General features: G+C 35.3%; 4 protein-coding genes across 4 annotated transcripts; 3 read left to right on the forward strand and 1 right to left on the reverse strand.

The window, feature by feature from the left end:
- Positions 1–4,501: 4,501 nt before the first annotated feature.
- Positions 4,502–5,573, forward strand: LOC110224644 (uncharacterized mitochondrial protein AtMg00810-like; the record flags this gene model as incomplete). Its single annotated transcript, XM_021011069.1, has 1 exon — positions 4,502–5,573. A coding segment is annotated over exon 1 (1,059 nt), but the record flags the coding sequence as incomplete, so codon positions are not given.
- A 2,155-nt stretch (positions 5,574–7,728) lies between these two features.
- Positions 7,729–11,288, forward strand: LOC9330277 (polyadenylate-binding protein 8). Its single transcript, XM_002891485.2, has 9 exons — positions 7,729–8,268; positions 8,624–8,742; positions 8,879–9,535; positions 9,621–9,698; positions 9,789–9,878; positions 9,968–10,105; positions 10,185–10,388; positions 10,467–10,670; positions 10,760–11,288. The coding sequence occupies exons 1-9, from the start codon at positions 7,992–7,994 to the stop codon at positions 11,000–11,002; spliced, it is 2,010 nt and encodes a 669-aa protein (XP_002891531.1). The 5' UTR covers positions 7,729–7,991; the 3' UTR covers positions 11,003–11,288.
- Positions 11,289–16,044: 4,756 nt separating this feature from the next.
- Positions 16,045–18,322, forward strand: LOC9327594 (transcription factor bHLH95). Its single transcript, XM_002891486.2, has 3 exons — positions 16,045–16,459; positions 17,382–17,855; positions 17,950–18,322. The coding sequence occupies exons 1-3, from the start codon at positions 16,136–16,138 to the stop codon at positions 18,052–18,054; spliced, it is 903 nt and encodes a 300-aa protein (XP_002891532.2). The 5' UTR covers positions 16,045–16,135; the 3' UTR covers positions 18,055–18,322.
- Positions 18,323–21,849: 3,527 nt separating this feature from the next.
- Positions 21,850–23,375, reverse strand: LOC9327596 (U-box domain-containing protein 26). Its single transcript, XM_002894170.2, has one exon. It carries the CDS (start codon positions 23,290–23,292, stop codon positions 22,027–22,029), a length of 1,266 nt encoding a protein of 421 aa, XP_002894216.1. The 5' UTR covers positions 23,293–23,375; the 3' UTR covers positions 21,850–22,026.
- Positions 23,376–24,524: the final 1,149 nt, after the last annotated feature.

The following is a 24,524-nucleotide window of genomic DNA, read 5'->3' on the forward strand; positions in this document are numbered from 1 at the left end:
TGTCGAAAATATCACTCCGACCAGAAAGTATATAATAAGTGAATAGCAAACTAATGGCTTGTATTAGAAACTAATAGCAAAATATTCACTCAAAACATTGTTTAATTAACTTTATAATTTACATAACATTCTATCATTCTTCAACTAATAGTTATCACTTTAAAGAAGAAAAAAATAAACAGCCTTACCACAACATTGACATAAACTCATAGGGTTAACGAAACATATCTCTATCAGCACAATTTACATTCTTAATTAGCAAAAAATTATTTATGTATACCATGCTTGAGAAAGTAGAAGAGAAGAAATTGTTCTTACATATTCAAATTAAAAGTGTAGATATTGCTGGAACATGAATCAAGATGTTGGAACGAAAGATGAGATCGAGACTTAGTCTTTCGTGATGTAACATAAAAGCAAAAAAGCCATGTGGGTTGTGGGCCATTATTCAAGCTAAGCCCAATTGCTTGTAAAGATTTGAAACATGCTTTAAGTCGTGTAGGATTTTTGGCACATGATATAAATACCAAGAAACGGGTGATATGAAGACTTGCGTATCTAGGATTTATCGAGAGAGGCACATATGTGTGTGTGACGTTGCCCCACAGACGAAATTCGAAGATTCGTTGATGGTTTTGTTGAAGATCTACACTAGTCGGAAATAGATCTAGCACACATACACTTAGTAATTTCACACATTTCACCTTAAAAGATACTAAACAGTAAACAATATGAAAAGGCAAAAAAAGGGATATGTTCCACTAATTTTAACTTATGCAAGATTGGGCCCAATAAAGGTTAGAAATTCGGTCCATCAAAAAATTTGTTGGCCCATTTTAATTATAGTATCTTTAGCCTTTAATACCTTTGAGTTGAGGTATGAAGTTACAATTTATTTATTTTTTTCACTAGGAAGATTTTCACACCATACAACATACCGAACCTAAATAAAAGGCGCACAGTTTCACAACATGAGTTTTATATTAGGGACCTATAATGTAAATATATTATACTTAGGCTAATATGTTAATTTTCCTAAGTATGTTTAGGGTTTCATGTGTAGGATGTATATATACCTTTTCTCAATGTCAATAGAACACAACTTTTCTCTTTATTCTCTTATCCCTTTGGCATGGTATCAGAGCTAGGGTTTTAAGAAGAAAATCAAACAAAGGGAAAATAAGAGAAGATGGCTGACGTTGACGGGAAAGAGGTTGCTCCGGTGAAGACTACGGAAGGCGGCGGCGGGAGTGGACTCTCGGTGGCGGAGAAGGCTAGGGCCTCTCCACTTTATCTCCATCCTTCTGATGGACCGGGTAATGTGATTACTACTGTTCAATTAAAGGGAGAAAACTATGAAGATTGGGCTAAGCATGTGCGGAACGCCTTGCGAACGAAACGGAAATTAGGGTTTATTGATGGGACCTTGGAGAAACCTACCAAGGATGATGAGATTGAACAGTGAGAAGTGGTTAATTCTATGTTAATCGCTTGGATTATGAACACGATTGAGCCGACTCTCAGGACATCGATTTCTATGGTGGATGAAGCTCAAGCGTTGTGGGAAGATTTGAAGCTTCAATTCTCTACGGGAAACGGGCCAAGAATCAGTGAGCTTCGGGCTGATATAGCAAACTGTAGGCAAAACGGAGATACGGTAATGGTGTACTATGGAAGACTTAAGAAGATGTGGGATGAATTGGCAATTTACAAGCCTATTCGATCATGTAGTTGTGGAGAACTGGCTGCTCAGTTGGAAGAAGACCGTAATAAAGAGAGAACCAATACCTTCTTGAATGGTTTAGATTCTGCGAAGTTTGGTACGGTGCGTTCTACTATCACAAGTATGGAACCACTACCCAAGCTCCCACAAGTCTATCAAAGGATCATTCGAGAAGAGAGACAACTCACGATTACTAGGAATCGTGATGCCACTCCGGAGGCTGTGGGGTTTGCGGTCCAGGCTGCACAACGGGGTCAAACTTCCAATTTTTATCGCGAGAAGGACGTGACATGTACTTATTGTGGTAAGTATGGGCATGCAAAGGCTGATTGCTTTCAGATAATTGGCCTTCCTGAATGGTGGGGAGAACGAGGTCGTGACTACAATGATCGCGGTAGAGGTGGACGTGGACGTGGAGGACGTGGTGCCCGGTTTGGACGTGGTCGTGGGTCCGGTGGTAGGGCTAACGCGGTCACGAGTGTTCAGGCAAATATTGTTGGGGGAATACAAGCTAATTCAACAAGAACACCGGCTGATTTGGATCGTCAATCTCTACCACAAATGAGTGATGATCAATGGAATGCTCTCAAGGGTCTCTTTGCTTCTCAAAAGTCAAATCTTAATGAGAAGCTGAATGGTAAGAAAGAATGTGTTGATTTTATTATTGATACAAGAGCATCACACCACATGACTGGTAATTTAGACTATTTGTCTAATGTGATGAATACCAATCCATGTATGATCGGTCTACCGGATGGTGATCATGTGGTGTCCACCCAATATGGTGATATATGTCTCGGGGGTGATTTGTGGCTACAAGGAGTTTTGTACTCTAAGGATTTAACATGCTCCTTAATTTCGGTTGCAAAGTTGTTGAAAGTGGTTAAGGGTTCTATTACATTCACTGATGAGTTGTGTGTTATACAGGACCGGGCTATGAAGACGCTGATTGGGGTTGGTGAAGAGTGTGGGGACGTGTACGTGCTTCGAGGGGTGATTGGTGCGAAGATACACAAGACTGTGAGCAGTTCAGGATCATGGGATTTATGGCATCGTCGTCTTGGTCATCCGTCTAGTCATGTTGTTCCCTATTTATCGAGTTATTTAGATATTGGAAAGCAAGTTAGTTCCACAACAGTTTGTGATATTTGTTTACGGGCTAAACAAACCCGGGATTGTTTTTATGAAAGTTCTAATAAAGCTGCTGGAATTTTTGATTTGATTCATTGTGATCTCTGGGGTCCGTATCGAATAGTATCTACTTTGGGTGCTGCGTATTTTCTGACAATAGTAGATGATTATTCGAGAGCGGTTTGGGTGCACCTGTTACGGGAAAAGAGTGAAGTCGGTGTAACTCTTAAGAATTTTTTCAAAATGGTGGAACGACAGTTTGAGAAGAAGGTGAAAGTAGTACGTAGTGATAATGGCGGGGAATTTATGGGTTTGCGATCGTACTTCCTGGAAGAGGGAATCATGCATCAAACGTCGTGTATCTATACTCCTCAACAAAATGGTAGAGTGGAGAGAAAGCATAGACATATATTGAATGTTGCTAGATCGTTGATGTTTCAAGCTACCTTACCACGTCAGTTTTGGGGTGAGTGTGTTATGACTGCATGTCATTTGATTAATCGAACTCCATCCACTGTTTTGCAAGGAAAGACACCCTATCAGCTGTTGTTTGGGGAAGTACCTAATATCACTCACTTACGAGTCTTTGGTAGCTTATGCTTTGCTCGTAATGTTTTGCGGGATAAAGATAAGTTTGGGGAATGAAGTAGACGGTGTGTTTTTATGGGGTATCCATTTGGTCAGAAGGGATGGCATGTGTATGATTTGGAGAAGTTGGAATTCTTTGTTTCTCGGGATGTGGTGTTTCAAGAAGATGAATTCCCATATCAGTTGTCGGAACAACGATCGATCGATCCACAGCCGAGATTGATCGATCCCGCACAGTTTGAAGATGATCAGTTTCGACCAGAGACGACTAGATCGATCGATCCGGCACGTGGATCGATCGATCCCGAGTTATTGACATTTGATGAGTTGACTGACCAAACGGGATCGATCAATCCGGCACGTAGATCGATCGATCCCAAGCTACTGACATGTGACGAGCTTGGACCCGAGACGGAGCGATCGATCGATCGATCCCACGCCTAGATCTATCGATCCAGAGAAAATTACTGAGACATCAGCCACTAAAGGATCGATCGATCCGGCACCAGGATCGATCGATCCAGCATCCAGCTCGTCCGGTGTTCATATTACGGGGTCCAAAGATAATAAAAAGACTTCAGATACTGCTTTGGAGGAAAGGGGGAGTCAATTAGGGAATGATAATCTGACTAGTGAAGGGATTAAAGTTAGACAAAGCGAACGGGAAAGAAAACCTCCGGCTCATCTAAGTGATTATGTACTACATACTACACGTTGCTCAGTTGAACATCCCACACTCTCACCGGCACTCACTCAATCAGCGTCCTCTGCTCCAGGTACGGTCCTCTATCCCATTGCTAATTATGTGAGTTGTGACCGATTTTCTGATTCACATAGAGCTTTTTTTGCGGCCATTACTGCTGTCTCGGTTCCTAAGTCATACTCGGAAGCCGTTAAGGATGAGAAATGGTGCAATGCGATGTCTGGAGAGGTGAATGCTTTGGAAGCAAATGACATTTGGGATATTACCGATCTTCCGCCAGGAAAGAAAGCTATTGGCAGTCATTGGATCTTTACTATCAAGTATAAGTCGAATGGGGAAATTAAGCGTCTCAAGGCTCGTTTGGTGGCCATGGGAAATCGACAGGTCGAAGGGTTAGATTTTGATGAGACATTTGCTCCTGTTGTGAAAATGACAACTATTCGCGAGTTTCTTAAGATTGCGGCTGTCAAAGGATGGGAAGTACATCAGATGGATGTTCATAATGCGTTTCTACATGGGGATCTTGAGGAAGAAGTTTATATGAGATTACCTCCTGGCTTTGTTTCTCAAGATAAATCAAAAGTTTGTCGCCTTAAGAAATCTTTATATGGTCTACGTCAAGCACCACATTGTTGGTTTGCTAAGCTTGCAGCAGCACTAAAAGGGTATGGGTTTGCTCAGCAGGTAGCCGATTACTCTCTTTTTACCTTGGAGCGTGGATCTATGCAACTCTTTGTGTTGGTCTATTTTGATGATTTGTTGATTGGGGGAAATGATCTTAATGGTGTTCAGGAGTTTAAGGGATACCTTAGTGAATGTTTTCATATGAAGGACTTGGGGGCTATGAAATATTTTTTGGGCATTGAAGTATCTCGGTCTCATGATGGTTTTTACTTGTCGCAAAGGAAGTATGCTTTGGATATTGTAAGTGAATGTGGGTTGTTGGGATGTCAACCAGTGTCTACTCCGCTTGAGCAAAACCATAAGTTGCCGGATGATGAAGGAGAGTTCTATGAGGATGTCGAGAGGTATAGGAGGCTTGTTAGGCGTTTGGTATATCTTACTTTTACCCGACCAGATTTGTCCTATGTTGTGCATATGTTGGCTCAATTTATGCAACAACCACGTACCAAGCATTGGGCTGCAGTTATACGGGTTGTCAGATATCTTAAAGGCTGTCCGGGTCAAGGTATTGTGTTGAGTTCTGATCCTGATTTACAATTGACAGCTTATTGTGATTCAGATTTTTCTACATGTTCCATGTCTCGGAGATCGGTTACAGGATTTATTGTTATGTTGGGTGATTCTCCGATTGCTTGGAAGACAAAGAAACAAGATGTGGTGTCATTTTCTTCTGCAGAGGCTGAATATCGTGCAATGAGTTTTACTACTCGAGAGTTGAAATGGAATCGTGAGCTTTTAGGATGCTTTGGACTGTCTCATCCGCAGGCGATGCGTTTGTTTTGTGACAATAAGCCAGCCTTACATAGTGCTGCCAATCCAGTTTTTCATAAGCGGACGAAGCATATTGAGAGGGATTGTCACTTCATTCGGGATGAAATTCAGGATGGTTCACTGGTTACTGCGCATCTTACCACTACGGAGCAACCAGCGGATATCTTTACTAAGGCTTTGGGTTCTCAACAATTTGCTTATTTACGGCGCAAGTTGGGCATGTATAATCTTCATGCTCCAACTTGAGGGGGAGTATTAGGGACCTATAATGTAAATATATTATACTTAGGCTAATATGTTAATTTCCCTAAGTATGTTTAGGGTTTCATGTATAGGATGTATATATACCTTTTCTCAATGTCAATAGAACACAACTTTTCTCTTTATTCTCTTATCCCTTTGGCATTTTACAGTAAGAAGACAAGCCCAGTATGACCCCAACAAAGCATCGACTAAGGAAGAAGAAAATTAGTCATTTTCATGCTTTCACTTACCACGTTTCAGTAAACTGGATTTAACCAAAACACAGGTCGAGTGTATAATCTCAAGCATCCCGATGAACAACCTCTGCCGTTCGAGCCAGATTCCGGTGAAAGAATCCTTTCCGATTAAGAAATGGGCCATAGATTCATGTGTTCTTTACCGACAACAACGAATTCGATTATAAAGAGAACAACTTAAGGGATTGTAAATAAGCAACGAAAACCTCTTGGAGTTGCAACTTAACTATTTCGAAACTTTTCAAAAATTCTCATACGCAAGCTAGAAAAGGTTTTTTTTTAAAAAGTCACTCATGTTTTAGTTTCATGCATTACATCGAGATAGATAACCAAATTGTTTTTTTTTTTAGATTAAAGAGATAATAACCATCTTGTTAAATAAATGCATGATATTTCAATTTTTTTTTTTTTTTGAAAAGTAACAGCATTTTATATTTTTTGCAAATCAAAAACTTTACAACTTCTTTGTTTTACTATTACCCACAATAAAATATGTCTGAACGAACATATTTATTTTACTTGCCAGTTACTACATCAATTTCATAATTTATCCTTTTTAATACCAAAATCACTTGACTTTCTAATTTACCTTACAAAAAATTTACGAAGTATATTATAATTTAACAAATTTTCTTAAATATTACGTATATTTATTAGTGTTCTAAAAAGCGGTTTAGACGCTCGCCTAGACTCCGACTAGACGCTAGACTCTCATGCGACGCCTAGATAACCGTTTTGACCGCTTAAAATTACATAGCTATTGTTTAATGTACTTTTTAATTTCCAATTAAGTTTTATCTCTCTATATATAGTTATAAATATCATATATTGTTTAATATAAATATAAATAAATGTTTTATCATAATTTTTGTTTATAATTTCATATTTTTTAGTGTTTTATAGATATTTTATATAAATTTTATACATAATATCATGTTTATAATGTTTTATATTATAAATGTTTAATCCGCTTAAAAATCGTTTAGGCTCCCATTAAGCGTTTTAAGCGCTAGACATTATGTCACCGTCCATTTAACGCCTAACACTTTTTTGAAAAATTATTATTATTTAACTAAAAACATCACTACTTACATACTTACACTGATTCTTGTTTTTCTATTTTTTTTTTTTGTCGGCCTTGTTTTTCTAATCTCATTACTCCTCTTTTGTCTGAATACGGTTATATATTTTTGATCACAAAATAATTATTTTTGCCAAAAGAATAAAAAATTAAAATGCTATTCCCTCCGTTTCAATTTAGTTGTCGTTTTAGGATTAAAATTTTGTTTCATAATAGTTGTCGTTTTAGGTTTTCAATACAAATGTTTGGTGAAAATTCATGTTTTGTCATTAATGTTTTAATGTTTTGACCAATAAAAAAATTATAGAAAATATTAATAAAGGGTAAAACAAAAAATTTAATGATTTTTTTAATTTGTGTGCGAAAACTTTTAAACGACAACTAAAACGAAACGGAATGAGTAAGATATTTCCCAACGCCTATTTTATCCAAGTGTGACCCACAAAACGACACCACAGAGTAAATCCAACGGCTGAGATTTGTCAAATTACCATCAAAGCTTTTAGGGTTTGGTGAAACCTTCCATATATAAACACAGAAACCTCAAAGGTTGTCTTTCCTCTTTGCAGTTTTTTTCATTTGAGCTTCTCTCTCTCTGATAAGGTCACTTCCTCTGACCCTTTTATCAAAGCTCAACGCTGCAACGCTCGCCGCCGGTTACTTCCCCATTTTCCTTCCTTTTTCTGATTCAAAGACTCAATTTTTATTTTCCGGCGTCGACGATTCTTCTCTTAAAAATCTCTGCTTTTTCTTTTGATTTGAGCTGAGATTGAGAAGATAGATAGGTAATTTAGAGTGATTTCTTGAAAAATGGCTCAGATTCAGCATCAGGGTCAGAATGCCAATGGTGGAGTAGCTGTTCCCGGTGCTGCTGCGGCGGCTGGAGCTGCGGCGGCGGCTGCCGGAGCGGCGCAGCAAGGGACGACGTCTTTGTATGTCGGCGATCTGGATGCGACAGTGACGGATTCACAGCTGTTTGAGGCGTTTAGCCAAGCGGGTCAGGTGGTTTCTGTTCGTGTCTGCAGAGACATGACGACTCGGAGATCTCTTGGTTACGGCTACGTTAACTATGCCACTCCTCAAGATGGTAACTTTCTTAGTGCTTCTCGCTTTAATCTGATTTGGGATTTAGTCGTTGTAGAATTTGGGGTATGAGTTTAATCTGGTCTCTGTTTAACGAATTTGGGGTATCAATTGTTGTGTTATATCAAATGCTAATCTAAATTTGGGAACTTGCTATAAAAAAGGTGAAAGCTTTTAAGGTTAATTTGAAAGTGGTTACATTTGGTAACATTGTGGGCTTTCAGGGTATTTGGCTGTTTGGGAGGTTTGTTTGCTTTGAGGTCATAGCTCTTAACTCTGAGGTTGTGTTGTGCGAGTTCAATGTTATTCTTCTTAGAGAAATGAATGATTTTGATGTTAATATTTCTGATTGGTGACAGCTTCCAGGGCACTGAATGAGCTTAATTTCATGGCTCTCAATGGAAGGGCTATAAGAGTTATGTATTCTGTTCGTGATCCAAGTCTCCGTAAGAGCGGAGTTGGTAATATATTTATTAAGGTACTGATACTAAATCTATATTCCTATTGTCCAAATTTGAATGTCTATACAATGTTGGAAAGAAACCTTTGCATCATCTCAAAGTTTGTTTTTTTATTGATGTCCTATTTGACATGGTTTATTATCTGTGTCTCAGAATCTTGACAAATCGATTGATCACAAAGCACTCCACGAGACATTTTCAGCCTTTGGTCCCATTCTATCTTGCAAAGTGGCTGTTGATCCCTCTGGTCAGTCGAAAGGCTATGGGTTTGTGCAGTACGACACTGATGAAGCAGCTCAGAGAGCCATTGATAAACTGAATGGAATGCTTCTTAACGATAAGCAAGTATATGTTGGACCTTTTGTTCACAAGCTGCAGAGAGATCCTTCGGGTGAGAAAGTGAAGTTCACTAATGTTTATGTTAAAAACCTCTCCGAGTCCTTGAGTGATGAAGAGCTGAACAAAGTTTTTGGAGAGTTCGGAGTGACTACTAGTTGTGTTATTATGAGAGATGGTGAAGGCAAGTCTAAAGGCTTTGGATTTGTCAATTTTGAGAATTCGGATGATGCAGCCAGAGCGGTTGACGCTCTAAATGGAAAGACCTTTGACGACAAGGAGTGGTTTGTTGGGAAAGCCCAAAAGAAGTCTGAGAGGGAAACTGAACTCAAACAAAAGTTTGAGCAAAGTTTGAAGGAGGCTGCAGACAAGTCTCAGGGGTCGAACTTGTATGTTAAGAACTTGGATGAGAGCGTCACAGATGATAAGCTTAGAGAACATTTTGCTCCCTTTGGAACGATTACATCATGCAAGGTCTGTGATTGATACAATAAAAAGCTGCGCTTTTTATTATCTTCAGCATATTTGGATTAAAATGTATTACATTTGAATGTGACAGGTGATGCGTGACCCCACTGGAGTGAGTAGGGGATCTGGGTTTGTCGCATTTTCAACTCCTGAGGAAGCATCTAGAGCTGTAAGTAACTACAATATAAAAAAAGACATGTCAAAGCTATTCTCTGGAAGGATCTCGATGCTTAACAATGTCTTCTTTTCCGTGGTTCAGATTACGGAGATGAATGGAAAAATGATTGTTACCAAACCTCTATATGTTGCTCTTGCGCAGCGGAAAGAAGACCGCAAAGCTAGATTACAGGTCTGGTTAACTTAACCCTGTTTTATCCTTAGAAAAGGATTATCATAATCCCATTCTCATCATGCTTAATTTTACCTGTCTGGCATTAGGCTCAATTTTCACAGATGAGGCCTGTCAATATGCCACCTGCGGTTGGTCCTAGGATGCAAATGTATCCACCAGGTGGTCCACCAATGGGTCAGCAACTCTTCTATGGTCAAGGACCTCCTGCTATGATTCCTCCTCAGGTAAATCTCGCAAAGCTTTGAGCAAAAAGCATGAGATATCAATCTTTATAACTTTCTTCACCAACTGGGTATCAAACAGCCTGGATTCGGATATCAACAACAGCTTGTACCGGGTATGAGACCTGGTGGGTCTCCAATGCCAAACTTCTTCATGCCTATGATGCAACAAGGCCAGCAACAACAACAGCAGCAGCAACAGCAGCAGCAGCAGCGACCGGGTGGTGGTAGAAGAGGAGGAGCTCTTCCACAACCGCAACAACCTTCTCCTATGATGCAGCAGCAGGTTAAGTTTTTCTTTCGGCCCAAGACTTCCTTCACATGTTTAAACCATTAGCATGCTAACATTTTGCATTCTCTCCAGATGCATCCAAGAGGTCGGATGTATCGGTATCCTCAGCGAGATGTAAACACAATGCCTGGTCTTACTCCAAACATGCTTTCTGTTCCATATGACGTGTCAAGTGGTGGTGGTGTGCATCATCGTGACTCGCCTGCTTCTCAATCTGTTCCTATTGGAGCTTTGGCTACACAACTTGCAAACGCAGCTCCAGAGCAACAGAGAACGGTAAAGTCAAATGATTTGTTTTTAACAGAGCGAGAACAACTAAGAAAAATGTGCCTTTCTTAAACCTGTTATGTTTCTTCGTCATACAGATGCTTGGTGAGAATCTATACCCGCTTGTGGAGCAGCTGGAGCCAGAATCCGCAGCTAAAGTCACGGGAATGCTTCTTGAAATGGACCAAACCGAAGTACTTCACTTGCTGGAATCACCTGAGGCACTTAAAGCTAAAGTTACAGAAGCAATGGATGTTTTGAGGAGTGTAGCACAGCAGCAAGCTGGTGGTGCAGCTGATCAGTTAGCTTCTCTGTCTCTTGGAGACAACATCGTACCTTGAGAGTTCTAAGTGATATCTGAAAGAGCTCAGTTTATATACACTTCATAAGTGTTTATTTTCTTCTTATGGTGAATCAGAAACAAAGAGTTGTTCTTGAAAGTTTTGGATTTTGAGTTTTAGCATTTTCCTTCTGTGTTTTTGATTTTCTTAATACTTTGGGAAGTTTTGTATCGTTCCTCTCACCTTTTTTTTTATCTACAGATTGCTCATTTGATAGGTCTTGTTTGGCTTTTTGTGTAGAGTTTTCACTTTTCACTATAAAATTTGGTTTATACAAGCGTCTGAATCTGATGATCAATGTCACAATAAGTTTACAGAGCTTTTTCTAGGAAATTATTCCTTTTTACTAAAACAGACAGACTAATACAAATCTAAATGGGCCTTGGAATAACCTTATCGACTTTGTTAGTGAGTCGGCCTTGGCCTGACCATAACGACCGAGATCTCATCACGAAACTTGCACACCTTTGCTTGGTTAAGTTTTTTTTTTTTGGGCAAAATGCTTGGTAAAGTTTAAGCTCTCAATTTGATGAGATTAGGTCTCTAGCCCAAAGTGCTATATAATACATAAGACCCATGCATGTAGTAATATTTGCACTCACATACTCAAGTTTTGTTCCATATTCTTCATTGTGTTCTTCGGTGGCTGTTTGTATGAGAGGTTTCAGCAGCTCTTCATTGCTCTGTTTATCATCTATAGATGGTTTCCTGACTCCTGTCAAAGTTGACAACAGATAACACGTAGTCAAAACCATCCCTGTCCACATCAAAACCCTCCCTATCTTCAAATTGTTGTAAAAAACTCTTATTGTCTTCTACATTCAACATCGTTCGATTGGCGGCAGAAGACCAAACCTGGTGGCGGAGGATCGATCTCCTATAAATCTTGGGAATGGTTGGTATCGACATGACCAGCCATAGTCGAAACTCTAGACATCCCTTGGCCCAAAAGTGTTCATGTTATCCAGTTTAGCAGAAGAGCAGTTGAATTCATATGTGGCAAAGCAAAACCTTGTACATATAAGGACCGGTCGTCCCGATTAATAATAAAAATAATAAATTTATTATCATTTTAATTAATTTTCAAAATCTTATTGCAAGAAATGAGAGTGTTAAAATAGAAAATCCAACGCTACAAAACCTGATCCATGCTTTTGTGAGTTAAGCTAACCCAAAAACCATATAAATTTTAACAATTATTAACATACCGTTCTCATACATTATCTTTATAAATGCGTATTTTATAGATACATACATGGGTATTTTCTAAATATAAGTAAAAATGCGAGAAACTCTAATGGAAAAAGTTAACAAAAATGTGGAAATTGCCTATAATGGCTTTGAACAAAAAAAAAAAACCTATAATGGCTTTTAATTTCCTCAATTTAGCAAAATTTATTCTACATAGATTTTTTCCACTTTTCAATCGCTAAATTCCAAAATTAGACTCAATTGTGTTGTGTGAATGATTGCCACGTTAACCATACTATAAAATTCCCGTTTTTGTCTTATGTATGTAAGAAAATCCAGTCTTTCATTAGGTAAGGAATAAGTTCAAAAACTCGTAATTGAATATGATGAACGGATTCAGACAATTTTAATTTATTTCAAAAAGTTTGTTTTTACGAGAAAAAGAAGAAGAAAGTGACAGTTCAAATCTCTGGCGATCAATGATTACATGCACTGAAAACCATAAAGATAACGCTCACTTTTACCACCCCATACTTATTAGACAGTTAAGATAATCACAAGTTCATTAAGGATCCTAATTACACCTTTTGTTCTTTTTTAAATCAGAGTAACAACTTCTTTGATAAACAACTTATATTATTCAAACGAGAGATCACATAAAAAAAATTAATTACTGAGATACTAGAATTTTAGTCAAGTTGTAGCGAATCAAATTTTTTGATATTTTCTTTGTTTTAAAATTATTCTCCATTATTACATCATCCAAATAAATACTCTATCTGTTTCATTTTATTAGATGTTTTATGGATTTTATTTTGTTTTACAAGTTTTAAAGTAAATTTAAATGCATTTGACAATTTTTGACTATTTGTATTTTACAGTCCTTATTATTATTGGTTGAATTTTCTTTTAACTAAATATAATTGATGTTTTTAAAAGAAAAATAAATGAAAAAATATGTGTGCATTTACCTTAAACCTCTTATATTTTGTAACAGCGAGAGTATCAATTACACACAACAAGATACCTGACCCTCTTTTGCGCAAATACATAAAATTATTTAGTAACTTTTTCAAAAAAAAATTAAAGAGAAAATAATGATTCAAATAATTTTTATTAATGAAATTCTATATATGATTAAATAGAAATGATTGATTTTAACATTATTATAGTAAAAAATATGGTCATAAAGTAACTATAAATATTTAATTTAAAATTCAATTAATTAATATCTTAATATTATGCTTAAAACATAAGTGTGGAAAATTATAATGAAATATGTATGTATCTGTTTTTTTTCCAAAATCTTATAAGGTACATACATATTTTGGAGAAAAAAAAAGATACATACAGATTTCATTGAATTTAAATGTTACATACAGATTTTCAATAAAATTATAAGTTTGGTAAATTTGATAAATAGCATGAAAATTTCAATTCGATTTTCAGAAGTTCTCTTCTTTGGAAAACTAAAATAAAATATTTAATTTCTTTCACCAAAATAAAAATATATATTTTTAAATTAGTATTTAAAGTAACGTATGATTCTATGTATTTTATTATTATAAATAGATTGTTATGATAGTATGACAAGTGTCAAATAACTCAAAGTTTAAAATTTTAAACTAAATGTGGATGAGTTTCTTAGAATTATAGTACATGATACAATTATCATTTGTTAGATACTTAGTAATGAAATATTTAGTATATGATCAAACCCACGAATTTAAAATTTAAAACAATGTAACACGTCGTCACTACCATTAAGTCTGTTAAATTATGATTATTTATATATCAATCGAAGTTCTCAATACGAGGAGTCCAAATCTATAATAATAATTTGGATATTTTAAGGTACGTGACTATATAGAATCTCTTAGAAGACCCATACAAATGTTATCTTGCTATTTCGATTTTGTCTAACGTACATTTTTACAAATTAAGGGTAAACTTACAAAAAATTTTAAAATGTTCTCATCACTAAATATGAAATTTTGGTGCATCCATTTTAAATTTATAAATTACTTTTTAGAAGTACTTCAGAGACAGATATAAAATTTGGAATAAAGTAATAAAAAGTTAAATGTTTTTTCGAATCCATTTGCTGGCGTTTCCAATGAAAAATATATGAATAGGGTTAAAAAATATACAATATTAATATATACAATATATTTTCTTTAAATGTTTTTGTAAAGAAACCGTTCATATACAAGTTGTATAATACAACTGCTATTCTGATTAACTAAACTGTTCAATATTCTTTTTTGTTTTTAAGTACTGTTCCATAAATGATTCGAACGTTGAGAACTAAATACGAGAAAGACAAATCAGGGTGTGGTGGCATAATACGAAAATCTTAATCAATTAGGTTCATTTTTGTTTTTCACAAAAACCAAATTTTCGTATCTATTTATATGTGTAAGAAGTTCTTCACAACTCTCATGAATTTTTTCACTTGAACGTTAATTTTTCAAAAAAGAAAAAAAATTCTTGAACGTTAATATATACAGTCAAGTATTACTATTAATCTTACTTTTTTCGCTGAATATGGATATTGGATAGTGTATGTAATAATACTATGTAAGTAACAACAAAAGCTTTATGAAAAAAAAAAAAATTGTGCTGATGTGCATTTTGCAAGCCTACTTCAATTTGTTTATTAGCTTTCTAAAATAAGTTAAATAACAAATCGTCCATTACACAAGAATAGTGTCTATAGATTGCTATTAGACGAATGCTCTGGCACTACAAATCATCTTAACGAAAAAGTTCAAATTACACTTATTCAACACACGAATATTAAGATTACACATATTAGTTTGTTAAGTAAGAACTTACATGAATTTACACTTCAAAACTGAATAATATACATCAAAACTACATTTACTCACGAGTAGATCATTAAACTACATGATTTATTCTTTATAGTGACCCGTTCAACATGTTTTTTTAACTATGTTCATATGTATTATCAAATTTTGATTTTTTAAAAAAATCCTTAAAAACCTTTATATATTTTTTAAAATTGCATCTCGTAAAGCTTGGTGACATATGTTTTATTATAAAAAAAAATCATCAATTTTGTTTTAAAAGATTCATTAAAAAAATGATTTCAGGTATTGGTACTTGTTGAATTCAAAATCGTTAAACAATATACAGTTATTGCCCATTGGTGGAAAAATCATGATGTTATATGGAAATATATGAATTCAGTTTAATCTAAGGTATAGTGCAAAATTTTTGAAATTCACACAAATAAATTCTTAAAAGTAATATCAAATTTCAAATCTTAAAGATTATAAAACTTGTAAAAATTAATTTAGAATAACACCCCATTAACTAAGTTGAATGGAAATATAATAATTCATGTAGTTTGACGGAAAAATAGCGAGCTTATCACGTTTTAGAGAAGATTAGTACATTCCTATAATTATTTACTATATAGTGAATTACTTATTTACCTTTTTAAAGCAATATACATTAGATAAAGTTGAATTCTCAGAGAATGATAATATCACATAAAACCAATAGACTAATTAACTTAGTTATTTACTTATTTAAAAGATATTTTTAAATTAAAATAGAGAAAACGCGTAAGAATTTATGACCACTAGTTTAATTACTATCAACAATGAAACTTTGGTCTTACAAACAATTCTTTAATGTTATATTTAAGAAGAAAAGAAATTTCCTAAGAACTTCATGAAAAGGGAAAGAAAAGAAGAAAAAAGTAGCTAAATATTCTTTTTGATTTTGATGTCTTAGTAACGGCCTTGTCTTATGATTGTATTTTGGGTTTTTGCTGTGAGCTCACTTAACTCTTTATATATATCCCTCTTCTCCTATTTCTCTTTCTTTCATTCACCATCTTTTCTTTCTTTCTCTCTCTTTCTTTATATAAGACATTCATAAAATCACAATAAACACACCAAAAAAGGGTAAATGAGCATTCAATTCAATATGACTAATGCTCAAGAGTTGGGGCAAGAGGGTTTTATGTGGGGCATATCCAATTCTGATGATTCCGGAGGTGGTTGCAGAGGAATCGAGAAACAATCGCCTCCATCGCAACCTTCTCATCCGTCGCCAAAGATCCAGACTGCGACGGTGAAAAAGGGGAAAAAAAGGACGAAAAGAAATGATAAAAACCATGAAGAAGAATCACCTGATCATGAAATACATATATGGACCGAAAGAGAAAGGAGAAAAAAAATGAGGGACATGTTTTCTAAATTACATGCTTTGCTTCCTCAACTTCCCCCTAAGGTATTGATTTAATAATAAGAATGTATGATTTAATTGAAAGATTTCTTTCCTAGTCGGCATGAAATTCATATATTCATTATCATCGTTTTTAATTGGTAATTCATATGCGAAATATCAAAGTTGTGTTTTATAAAACGATTATTTGTATGAATTACCAATCCTATAATATTACAGATATGCATATACATATAACTAAAAAACACAATTTCATGCGGACATAATATTTGATTTCAAAATATGTTTTAGTCTTATCCAACTGCAAAAAAAATGAATTTTGTTTCATCTTGTGAAACGAATATTTATAAAACTCATTAATTTTATTTTCTACTTCTATTTTTTATACCGTGTCATTCCGTTTATTACCAATCGGAAAAAACAGATGATATTATTACATTTTAGGTTATGTTAACATAAGATTCTCTCATGTTTCTTTCTCTTACGGATTGCCATGTTTTAAGATTTCAATTTATTCAAATGCTTACGCTTGTTCCTTTTCAGGTTCTGTTTCACATCTTTTCGCTTTAATATAAACAATTATATATAATCTAGCTATGTCAATTAAATTTGGTGTGATTTGGCAAAGCCGCCAGGCTTTCGATTTCTCTCTCTCTCTTTTTTTTTTGCCTTGCTCGTCTTTGTCCCAATGTTTTTCGTTTCATAATTTTTCTTCTGGATGTTATGTATAATTTGATATTTTTCTTACAAATATTATAGATCTTAACTAATATCTCTAAATTTTTCTTTTTAAACCGAGTCTTATTTGAATCCACCGATTACACATGGTGAAAAGGCTCCGGTTTTAAAGCACTATAAAAGTACATATAATAAATAATAAATGACAATTAACTAATATGTACATTTATGTGTCGGATTTCTTACGTTATATAGAATCATATTTTCTAATATTTTATTTGATCCACAGGCAGACAAATCAACGATAGTAGATGAAGCAGTGAGTTCCATCAAATCCCTTGAACAAACTTTGCAAAAACTCCAAATGCAAAAGCTCGAGAGGCTTCAGTATTCTTCTGCCTCAACAAACACAACTCCTACTACAACTTTGGCTTATGATCCATCTTCATCTTCTTCTCCAACAACTCTCCTCACACCAATCTCAAACCATCCCATAGGCGCCACCGCAGCAGATTCTTACCCTCGCGCAGCTTTCCTGCCTTACCCTTGTAATGATCCGATCGTGACTTTCGATACTTGGTCCTCACGTAACGTCGTGCTGAATATCTGTGGAAATGAAGCATTCTTCAATTTGTGTGTCCCTAAACACAAATCAGGGGTTTTCACTTCTGTTTGTTACTTGTTTGAGAAGTATAACATGGAGGTTTTGTTTGCTAATGTCTCCTCTAATGTTTTCCGGAGCACCTACGTGATCCAAGCACAGGTAACTTATACATTATAACATTTTTATCATATGATATATAGTGATATTTATTATTTATCATGGTCCTTTTTCCTGCTTCTATGCGATGAAACAGGTAAATCCGAGTTACGAGAGTCAGTTATTGGGAAATGGGTTTGGAGTAGGGGACATTTTCAAGCAAGTTGCTCAAGAACTGGTGTTATACCTTTCATCTCCATAAATCGTATCTGGTTGCTTCCGTTTGAATTTTCAGTATTTTCAGGTTTTTTTTTCTGCAAAGTCCCATCTCTTTGCTTATGCAGAAGATTAGCTTGGACTTTTCACTTTAAACCCCATTATCAAAAAAGAAAAAAAAAAAAAAAAAAAAAAGGAATAAGAGAAGAAATAGCTTCTTCGAACCTTGTTGTCTAGTGATTTCTTTTTCGCAATTTTAATTTTCTTCTCTTTATCAATGTATTGGCAAATATTATCCAATGAGACATTTAAGCCATTAAAGTGCACCATCCTGTTTTGAAGATTAAGATGTTTTTCTTTTCTTTTCTATAAGGTCTAGGCATTTATATTTTACACAAACGAATATACCTACTATATATACCTATTTAATTTTCTAGCGTCTCTTTGTTTTATATGGCACCATTTCTCATTTTTGGGAGTGAAAAATTGTCATCACACCTTATTTTTTTTATTATACATGAATAAATTTTCAATTAACTGAAACATGATTTCGACTTCAATATATTGACGAGAAGATCAGATATATTATATGATAATATGAACATAATTCAAAACAAAAAAATTCATAGGCCTTTCTACTATATACTCTGAAACTTTGTGTTATGATATTATCCATCCAAATTTTGTTTTATCTAATGTTATTTTGTGGCAGATATAAAATATCGATTTTGATTGTAAAATTTGCCATCACAGGAGCAAGAGTGGATATTTTTCATTTTTATCATGTTTATGTACATTTATGTTTTGTTTTTTTTTTACTACTAGACAGCATTTTAGGAGAAAATACAAATCAGAATTTTAAGTGGTCAAAGTAGAGTTTATTGTTGGTCCTACATGAGATTCGATTAGTAATGGACCAATAAAAACCATCAATTTGGAGGCACATAAGAGCATTTTCATCAATGGTATTTCAATGGTATTTGACGGTTAAAAAAAAAAGAGAAAAAAAGAGAGAGGTCATCAATTCTCATTTGATAAACTCAAAGAGAATCTTGAGACACTTGTCTCTTTTTAATGATTCAATTTTTATTTTAAATTAAATTCTAATTATATAACTAAGTTATATTAAAGATATTAGTATTTTATTAGTGAGTACTATTTCAAATTTCTCAACCGGTGGAGATGTTCTAAAGATCTCGCAATTGAAGTTTTAGAAAACTTTACATAATATATAAAACATTGAGTGATATACTTGTTGCCAATTAATTTTGAGTTTGAAAAATTTATCATAGTGTTAGACACAAATTTAAACACCTAAGCAAATGAAGATTTAACTAAAATGATAATGGGCTTCATATTGGATCATCTAGTCCAATTTCTTTCTTTTCAGTTTTCATACTCATCATCGGTTTTAGGCTTTTACTTTTAGCCATGATATTTTTATCATATAATTTTGTTCATATAACACAATTAAGAAAGCATTTTAAATATTTTATACTCATCAAACTTGATGAGGATATATGACTGAATATTGTTTTCTTTTGGTTAAGTTTTTAAACCACTAGAAGACGATGAATTTCAGCAAGAAACGTCCAATCCAATGGCGACGTGAAGAAAAAGGATGTTTTTGCTCCGGGCTATTAAGTTATAACCAATAGAAGGGTAAACGACCTGTGTCCCCATAGTACGTTTCATATAGTATCACAACTACACAGAATTCGGACCTCGACCGCAGTCCACACAGATCAAAAGTTAAACTCATGTGTCCCCCCAAATCAAAAGTTCGAGACCTTGGTCCCCAAATTTTTGAATTTCGTGGTTTATCTGTGGTTTACTGTACCGAAACCAACATTAACCGCGTAACAACGAAAATAAACCGGATTTACCCATAAACCAACCCGATAATCAAAAACCCCCAAATCAATCCCCAATTCTCAAAACGAACAACGTTCCCACGCCGAATTTCTCTCCAATCTCTGTAAACAAACATATCCCGATTCACTCGCATTGAAACTCGTTCAATCTCTGAATTCATCTTCCAATCTCGAGCTTCGTGCTATGTCCGCTGTTTTGCTACGGAAACAACTCACTCGTACTGGAGATGACGATGATTCCGCTTTTATCTACCCTCGAATTGCTGAATCTACTCGTTTGACTCTTAAATCTGTTATCACGTCTTTGCAACAGGAGAGTACTAAATCTATAGCCAAGAAGGTTTGTGATACTATCTCTGAACTCGCTTCTGCGATCTTACCGGAGAATGGATCTGCTGATGTAGAATTAAGGCTTTGTACATGTGCTGCCATTGATTTTATCAAAGCTCTAGTCAGCGCAGATAACTGGAGAGTAAAGGAAGGAGAAGATGATCTGGGGAGAAGATAATGGAGAGATGGAGAGAGATGTGGGGAATAATCAAGGGGTGAAGTTAATGTTGAAGGAGATGGAGTTAACGCCATTGTTGTTGGTTTGGTGGTGGTGGAAGGAAGAAGCTGAAAATCAATGGATTAATCGACAATGTCTCGTTAATTGCCTCAAATATTATATTACCTCTTATCCCTTTGCAGCTCCTTTTGACCCAATTGAGTTTTCACAAAAGACAAAAAAAAGCAGATGGGAGGTTTGACGAGATAGCCTTATTTCGTTAAAGAAGATGACGATGGATTAGAGCAATGGACTAGATGGATCTCTAGAGATATAAATCGAGAATCATTGAAATATTTGCTCTTCGTCCGATTAAGATCAAATAGAAATTGTATCAAGCAATCTACACTGTTTGATTTCTAATTTTATTTTTTCGACTGATTCGGATCGGATTTTGATTTTCCTCGATTTTGTTTCAGATCTCAATTTTTAGAATGATTTCGAATCCATGTCTGTTATTATACTCCTGCATTGCGAAACGAACAGTGATTTTGAAGCTTTGCTCTGTGTCGGATTTTGATTTTGCTCATGTCGTCTTTGATTGCTTGAAGAAACCATGAAAGGTCTGAAGCTTTGGTCTGTGGATCGGTTTTACATCAGTCTGGGTAAATCCGGTTTAATCTCGATGTTAAGCGGTTAATGGTGTTTCTGGCACAGTAAACCAACGATAAACCACAAAATTTGAATTTATGGAGACTGAGGTCTCGAACTTTCAATTTAGGGGGAAACTGGAGTTTAACTTTAGTTTTGTGTGGACTGGAGACGAGACCCGAAATCTATGTTGTTATGGTACTATATGAAACTTCGTGGGGGGACACAGGTCGTTCACCCATAGAACAAAGACAAACTCAACACATACATGAATGGGCTTGGGCTTCGCAACAAACTTTCAAACCCAGGATCAAACTGAGAATCATAATAAATCAACATCTCTGTATTGAAAATCATAATGAAAGCAACCAATAATGTTAAAATAAAAAATGGAATGAAATTTAAACCAACCAAAACAAAAATAAGCTACCTAACCACTTGCATACATACCTTAAGTGTGCATCAATGAAAAAATAAAACCATATGCATACAACCTACCAGCTGATGTGTAGTAGATTTACAATTTCAACGGCTTCAAAAACTAAGAAAAGAAAACAATGATTACAGAGAAACTTATTACATCTACCTTCAGAAAAAAAATAGAACTAAACATACTCACAAACAAAAATAACAAATTGATTACTTAGAAATTAGAATTAACCATTAGAATAGGACCGCAATTTATAGTTCTATTTTTCTATGCAACTTTGTCGGTTTCTGACTAACTTTCCCTAAAATATTTTGATGTCAATTAAAAAAAAAAACCTATTAAAGTAACTAAGAAGTAAGAACCCTAATTTGAATCTCACTTTGAAGAAATTTAGGCAAATTTTAGAACTTGATGGAGAGATGTACAAGTTTTTTTAGATCAAAGAAAGCAGACAATTAGGAAGAAAAAGACTATTGAAATTTTTTTTTGTTTCAAATTAATTACACAATTAAGACTACTCTAAATTTTCTAACAAAGAATAAAAATAACTTGTTAAATAAATTAAAAAAAAAAAACTCAAAACGGCGCCACTTCACTACGATTGAAATCGTCGGAATTAACGGTAGAATCGTCAGGCCAAGAATCTCTGAGAAGCTTCAAAAGCATCTGAGCTTTTCTCTTCGCTCTCTCCGTACAATCACTCTGCACCAATAGCAACAACTGCGTCACCAATCCCGCCGCCGCTGCCTCATCTCTACACCTTTCCTCCGCCGTACACAAAGCCAACAACGCTCCCGCCGCGTACTCCGTCGCTCTATCCGAAACTCTTAATATCGTCTTCACCATTAGCGGCACCGTCAAAGCATGCTCACCAAACGCCGCACATCCTTCCGGTAACCGGCAGAGAAGCTCCACCGTCGCTAAACCTCGCTCTGTATCACATCTATCGAAATCCGCAGCCAGACGGTCGATTAAAATTCCCGGAGCTCCGGCGGAGATCGCGAGATGTCTCGTTTGTTTCACGAGACAGAGAGCGAAAATCGCTTTGATTCCGATCTTCAAAGCTCGCCGCGATGAAATCGGATTCTTGAGAAGATCGAGAACGCCTTCGAAAATCGAATCGGATCCGGAAATTATCAATTTCAGATCCATCGATTTCGAACCGGTCAACACCATCTCAATCAACGCGGCGGCGTTAACCCTAATTTCAATCGAAGAATCAAACAACAACCGGGTCATAAACCCGACCCGACCCGGATCCGACGCGATGGCTTCACACTCCGTCTCCGTCATATGCAATAAAACCAAAAGAGCAAGCGACTCAGAAACAAGCTCCGACGACGACGACGTCGTTTCAACATCGGCAAACAAAATCCTCACCAAAATCTCTCTCGCGTTATGACCAGCGATCAAAACGCGATTCTTCTCACTATCTCTAGCTAATCCTCTCAAACGACGAATCGCGGCGGCGCGTGAACGAACAGAGACGTGAGTTCCGGTAACTGCGGAGGCTTGACTAAGGAGGGACCTAACGGAGATTGGATCCGCCGGTTGTTTCGGTGTAGGAATCCGTTCAACGCCGTTAGAGCGGTTAGCGACGCACCATTCTTGGATAAGACGGCGGAGAGTGTGGTTAGGGATGAGAGTGAAGTCGGAGAGAGCGACACGTGTGACAGGACAAGTGGTGTTGCCCATAGCGATCCATGAGTCGATGCTGGTTCGGTCGTAAGTTTGGCCGGTGGAGATGGTTACGGGATCGGACATTAGGTCAAGTGAGATTGGGCATCTGAAATGGTATGGTATTTGGATTCCGAGATCCAATGGCTCTAAATTCCCCGGCATTTTTTTTGTGGAACTGTTTTTTTTTTTTTGGAGCTTGGAGGAATTTGGAATTGAGAGAGAAGGAAGACGATGGACCTTATCTGTGCAGGCTATGATGCGCCACACGTGTGGCTTTTATAACTTTGTTACTTATGTCAAAAATTAAAGACGTTTTTGCAAATGACACTTTTTCAATGTCATTTTTCAAAAATACTCTTTTTTAAAACCTTATAAAAAATGCTCTTAAAAATATAAGATTTACCCAAATATGTATGTAATATTATTAAAACATACACAAACTACATTTCTATGTATCTAAAATCTTATAAATACTTTATAAATACCTTATAAATGCATTCTAAATACCTTTAAAAACCTTTAAAATATCTTGTAAAACCTTTGAAAAACCTTAAAAATCCTTTAAAATAACTTGTAAAACCTTTAAAAACACCTTATAAAACCTTATAAATACTTGGATCGAGTCTTCAAGTAGTAGTTACAATCCATAAGTACCTTATAAACCTAATAAAACTTTATAAAAATTTCATATTTAAAAAGGGGCATTTTTGAAAATGAACATCTAAAAGGGAAATTTTTGAAAAGGGGCACACCAAAAGGGGTATTTTTAACAATTTCCCAAAATTAAATTCAAAATAATACTACTATTATATGATCTGAATTAATTTTGAGAAAATAAACAGATTGTGTTATATAATCTAATTTTTGCTAGGTTTCAGTTTTAGTTTATGCGTAAACATGTTAGTGTCTCGATCACATGTTTTGTTTTGTTCGATTTGTTCGTAATTAACACTAATGACACTTATTCGGTTTGCATTTATTCATTAGCCTATAGGTCACACAAACTCTATTTATTTTCTTTGCTTTTCTTTTTGGGTCAAAATTCACACTTTTGTTTTGTTGGGAGAAAATATCTAATCTTAGAAGTGAAGCTTAAAGCATCTAAGTATATATAATTTTCGGTTTCAATAAACAGATATCACAAACAATGAACAAAAATTATAATCTGTATGATTGTATTCATAATCGACAATCATATCACCAGTTATATACTTATATGTTTTCATATCTAAATTATTTGTTAACAAAAAATAATCTGTAAAAAAAAAAAAAAAAAAAAAATTATAATCTGTATGACTGTATTCATAATCGACAATCATATCACCAGTTGTATACAATAACACAACCACCAAATTTATTACTATTAGCTACCATATATTTATAATAAAAATTAA

Source organism: Arabidopsis lyrata (genome assembly GCF_000004255.2).
Source record: "Arabidopsis lyrata subsp. lyrata unplaced genomic scaffold ARALYscaffold_1, whole genome shotgun sequence".
In the NCBI taxonomy this organism is placed as follows: Eukaryota; Viridiplantae; Streptophyta; class Magnoliopsida; order Brassicales; family Brassicaceae; genus Arabidopsis; species Arabidopsis lyrata.

Coding starts and splice junctions, on each gene's coding strand:
- LOC9330277 (XM_002891485.2), top strand. CDS start 7,992: ATGGCTCAGATTCAGCATCAGGGTCAGAATGCCAATGGTGGAGTAGCT. Junction 8,743..8,878: donor TTGGTAATATATTTATTAAG/GTACTGATACTA, acceptor TCTGTGTCTCAG/AATCTTGACAAATCGATTGA. Junction 10,671..10,759: donor CTCCAGAGCAACAGAGAACG/GTAAAGTCAAAT, acceptor TTCGTCATACAG/ATGCTTGGTGAGAATCTATA.
- LOC9327594 (XM_002891486.2), top strand. CDS start 16,136: ATGAGCATTCAATTCAATATGACTAATGCTCAAGAGTTGGGGCAAGAG. Junction 16,460..17,381: donor TTCCTCAACTTCCCCCTAAG/GTATTGATTTAA, acceptor TTTGATCCACAG/GCAGACAAATCAACGATAGT. Junction 17,856..17,949: donor CCTACGTGATCCAAGCACAG/GTAACTTATACA, acceptor GCGATGAAACAG/GTAAATCCGAGTTACGAGAG.
- LOC9327596 (XM_002894170.2), bottom strand. CDS start 23,292: ATGCCGGGGAATTTAGAGCCATTGGATCTCGGAATCCAAATACCATAC.